The sequence below is a fragment of the Oncorhynchus gorbuscha genome, linkage group LG07 (assembly GCF_021184085.1).
Source record: "Oncorhynchus gorbuscha isolate QuinsamMale2020 ecotype Even-year linkage group LG07, OgorEven_v1.0, whole genome shotgun sequence".
Taxonomy (NCBI): Eukaryota; Metazoa; Chordata; class Actinopteri; order Salmoniformes; family Salmonidae; genus Oncorhynchus; species Oncorhynchus gorbuscha.
This window is the reverse complement of record NC_060179.1, coordinates 4,247,277-4,251,756: the sequence shown is the minus strand read 5'-3', so window position 1 is coordinate 4,251,756 and position 4,480 is coordinate 4,247,277. Positions and strand designations below refer to the sequence as shown.

At 43.3% G+C, this 4,480-nt stretch overlaps 1 protein-coding gene across 3 annotated transcripts in view; it reads right to left on the bottom strand.

Moving 5' to 3' along the window:
- Positions 1-388: 388 nt before the first annotated feature.
- The window catches only part of LOC124039447 (probable ubiquitin-conjugating enzyme E2 W-B), a 36,142-nt gene continuing 32,050 nt past the window's right edge, over positions 389-4,480 (bottom strand). For all 3 annotated transcript variants that reach the window (XM_046355414.1, XM_046355416.1, XM_046355415.1), the window contains exon 6: positions 389-2,855. In XM_046355414.1, coding sequence (XP_046211370.1) covers positions 2,842-2,855 — 14 coding nt within the window. In that variant the 3' untranslated portion in view covers positions 389-2,841. The remainder of the gene's footprint in view (positions 2,856-4,480) is intronic.

Below are 4,480 nucleotides of genomic sequence, written 5' to 3'. Positions count from 1 at the left end.
CACAGCAGCTGATTCCCTCCCATTGTAACCAATAACAACATAAGATGGTATGTACATAGCAGTGGAGGCTGCTGGGAACAACTATAGGAGGACAGTTGATGTGTTTTATACCGTTTTAATGTAATCCATCCCAGCCTCCTATAGCTCCTCCCACCAATTTCCTGTGGTAGAGAGTTACACTGCGGGTGCATTTACACAAGCAGACCAGTTCTGGTCTTTTACCACTAAATGGTATTTTGACCAATCAGATCTTGTGTGGGTAATAGGGCTTGCCTGTATAAATGCAACCTATGAGCGTTGTAACCAAGTGTGATAACGATGAGAAATAGCAAGGGGCTTCCCAACAGTTCCAACTGCCAACCCTTCAGACCAACAGTAGATGTGTTGATGAGAAACTACATCCAGGGGATAAGGGTTCAATTCAGGAAGAACACCGAAATGACTCATTCTAATTTCAATTCCACTCAATGCTGTTCAATGAGGATTTTTTTTTTTTTTTCCTTCTTCAAATTTTGGTTTACTTTCTGAATTGACTGGAATCTAACCGACGGCGGCGTACTAGTTAGCAGAAACACGCAAGGGGAAAATAATAAAAACGCTCCTATTAAATAGTCACACAGCTACAACATGAGGAAAATTCATCCATTCCTTACGTCATCTCATTCATCTCCACGATTTCTAAAGAAAGTGTGTGTATGTATATATGTATATAGTAACAACAACAACAGTAACAATCGTTTCAGACATGTTATGGATCACAACATAACAAGTCCCTTTTGGTGAAAATATAGTTCATTTCAAAATATCTCACAGGATTTTTTTCTGCTCGTCTTCTCGTATTGACAAAAAAAAACACCAGAGTCAATCTGTGACCAGGGAATCAATCCAGCCTCGTCTTAACAGTCAAATTCATTTCACTGTTACTACCACTAGATTTTAAATTAAACAAGACATTAGATAAATAAATCATCCTTCCCCTTTAAAAAAAAAGTGTCAGCTAGCTGAAAAACAAAACAAAAAAACAAGACAAAACATGGTAAAATATATTTTTGTTGTTGTTGATAAAAGCAACTAAATCTCATCAAGACAAATACTAAATCAAACAAATAAAAATGGACGACAACACAGACATTCGTTCACAGAATGGACCTGCGAACACCAGTACATGACTTCAGACCATATTATTGTGAAGAGGTCCATAAAGGCTGCGTTTACACAGGCAGTCCAATTATGGGCAAAATATCCGATCCGATTGGTCAAAAGACCAATTAGTGGCAAAAAAAATAAAATAAATCAGAATTGGTTTGCCTGTGTAAACGCAGCCTAAAGAGTTATAACCATCATCAACCTGGTCAGTACCAATACTCTAGTCCAGCGTTTCCCAAACTCGGTCCTCAGGACCCCAACATTTTGGGCGTTTGCCCCCAACACTACACAGCGGGTTCAAATGATCCAACCATCATCAACCTGGTCAGTACCAATACTCTAGTCCAGCGTTTCCCAAACTCGGTCCTCAGGACCCCAACATTTTGGGCGTTTGCCCCTAACACTACACAGCGGGTTCAAATGATCCAACCATCATCAACCTGGTCAGTACCAATACTCTAGTCCAGCGTTTCCCAAACTCGGTCCTCAGGACCCCAACATTTTGGGCGTTTGCCCCCAACACTACACAGCGGGTTCAAATGATCCAAGCATCATCTGTGGAAGTGTCAGTGCAAAAATATCTAAACGTGCACTGGGGGGCCCCAGGACCGAGTTTGGGAAACGCTGCTATAGTCAAAATAGACCAGACAACTGGGGGGCCCCAGGACCGAGTTTGGGAAACGCTGCTATAGTCAAAATAGACCAGACAACTGGGGGGCCCCAGGACCGAGTTTGGGAAACGCTGCTATAGTCAAAATAGACCAGACAACTGGGGGGCCCCAGGACCGAGTTTGGGAAACGCTGCTATAGTCAAAATAGACCAGACAACTGGGGGGCCCCAGGACCGAGTTTGGGAAACGCTGCTATAGTCAAAATAGACCAGACAACTGGGGGGTCCCAGGACCGAGTTTGGGAAACGCTGCTATAGTCAAAATAGACCAGACAACTGGGGGGCCCCAGGACCGAGTTTGGGAAACGCTGCTATAGTCAAAATAGACCAGACAACTGGAAGGCGGAGAGGAAGAGAACTACTCTTGATTAAACAGTGAAATGTAAAACAACTTGAAAACCCCCTTCTATCAGTTACAGAGAAGTGGTGTTGTTTGTGGTTTTACAGTAGAAGTTGAGCCTTTGGAATAATAAAATTGAGCTGTTGTAGCTCTACATATATCGTCACAGTGCATTGAATATCAGACCAAAAAAAAAAAAAAGCTGAAGTATTTTCTGGGGGTTAGGATGCTGAAATCCCTTCCAGATATCTTTGTTAGGGCCCAACCACCGTCGTTAGGGCCCAACCACCGTCGTTAGGGCCCAACCACCGTTGTGTGACAACCTTTTAAATGTACCCAAACAAAAGGAAACAAGAATCATCTTAAAACGATAACAATAATAATCTCACTACAAAACCATTTTTCTCGCTGGCTGCATAGTGACCTTTTCTTTCTGCAAAAACAATCCATTGTTGGTACACGTAACGATTCTTAATTTATTTATTTATTTTATTTGTATATTACAACCGGCTAAAAACATGCACCCAACTGCCCTCTGGGAAATGCAGTTCAAACAGTCTCCAGCGCATCATGGTGTCCATTGTTCCAGTCAAAAAAGGTCAGAGTTCAGTGACTGTCGTATGATTCAAAAGTGCTTTATGCGGTTCAGTAGGCCTTCTTTCTTCTGGAACTATTACAACGTTTATTAGCACGTATCATCTGTGAGAGAAAACATACTTTCAGTATCAAATAAATAAACAATGACGACATGAGTGTTTCCCATTGCTCACAGACAGATTCATTCCATAATCTAGTCTGGATTTAGGTACCCCCCCCCCCCCTATTACCATCAACTAGACAGGATCACCTGTCTAACAACGTCTATGTACTCCCCCCTATTACCATCAACTAGACAGGATCACCTGTCTAACAACGTCTATGTACTCCCCCCTATTACCATCAACTAGACAGGATCACCTGTCTAACAATGTCTATGTACTCCCCCCTATTACCATCAACTAGACAGGATCACCTGTCTAACAACGTCTATGTACCCCCCCATTACCATCAACTAGACAGGATCACCTGTCTAACAACGTCTATGTACTCCCCCCTATTACCATCAACTAGACAGGATCACCTGTCTAACAACGTCTATGTACTCCCCCATTACCATCAACTAGACAGGATCACCTGTCTAACAACGTCTATGTACTCCCCCCCCCCTATTACCATCAACTAGACAGGATCACCTGTCTAACAACGTCTATGTACTCCCCCCTATTACCATCAACTAGACAGGATCACCTGTCTAACAACGTCTATGTACTCCCCCCTATTACCATCAACTAGACAGGATCACCTGTCTAACAACGTCTATGTACTCCCCCCTATTACCATCAACTAGACAGGATCACCTGTCTAACAACGTCTATGTACTCCCCCCCCTATTACCATCAACTAGACAGGATCACCTGTCTAACAACGTCTATGTACCCCCCCATTACCATCAACTAGACAGGATCACCTGTCTAACAACGTCTATGTACTCCCCCCCCCCCTATTACCATCAACTAGACAGGATCACCTGTCTAACAACGTCTATGTACTCCCCCCTATTACCATCAACTAGACAGGATCACCTGTCTAACAACGTCTATGTACTCCCCCTATTACCATCAACTAGACAGGATCACCTGTCTAACAACGTCTATGTACTCCCCCCTATTACCATCAACTAGACAGGATCACCTGTCTAACAACGTCTATGTACTCCCCCCTATTACCATCAACTAGACAGGATCACCTGTCTAACAACGTCTATGTACTCCCCCTATTACCATCAACTAGACAGGATCACCTGTCTAACAACGTCTATGTACTCCCCCCTATTACCATCAACTAGACAGGATCACCTGTCTAACAACGTCTATGTACTCCCCCCATTACCATCAACTAGACAGGATCACCTGTCTAACAACGTCTATGTACTCCCCCCTATTACCATCAACTAGACAGGATCACCTGTCTAACAACGTCTATGTACTCCCCCCATTACCATCAACTAGACAGGATCACCTGTCTAACAACGTCTATGTACTCCCCCCCCTATTACCATCAACTAGACAGGATCACCTGTCTAACAACGTCTATGTACTCCCCCATTACCATCAACTAGACAGGATCACCTGTCTAACAACGTCTATGTACTCCCCCCTATTACCATCAACTAGACAGGATCACCTGTCTAACAACGTCTATGTACTCCCCCTATTACCATCAACTAGACAGGATCACCTGTCTAACAACGTCTATGTACTCCCCCCTATTACCATCAACTAGAC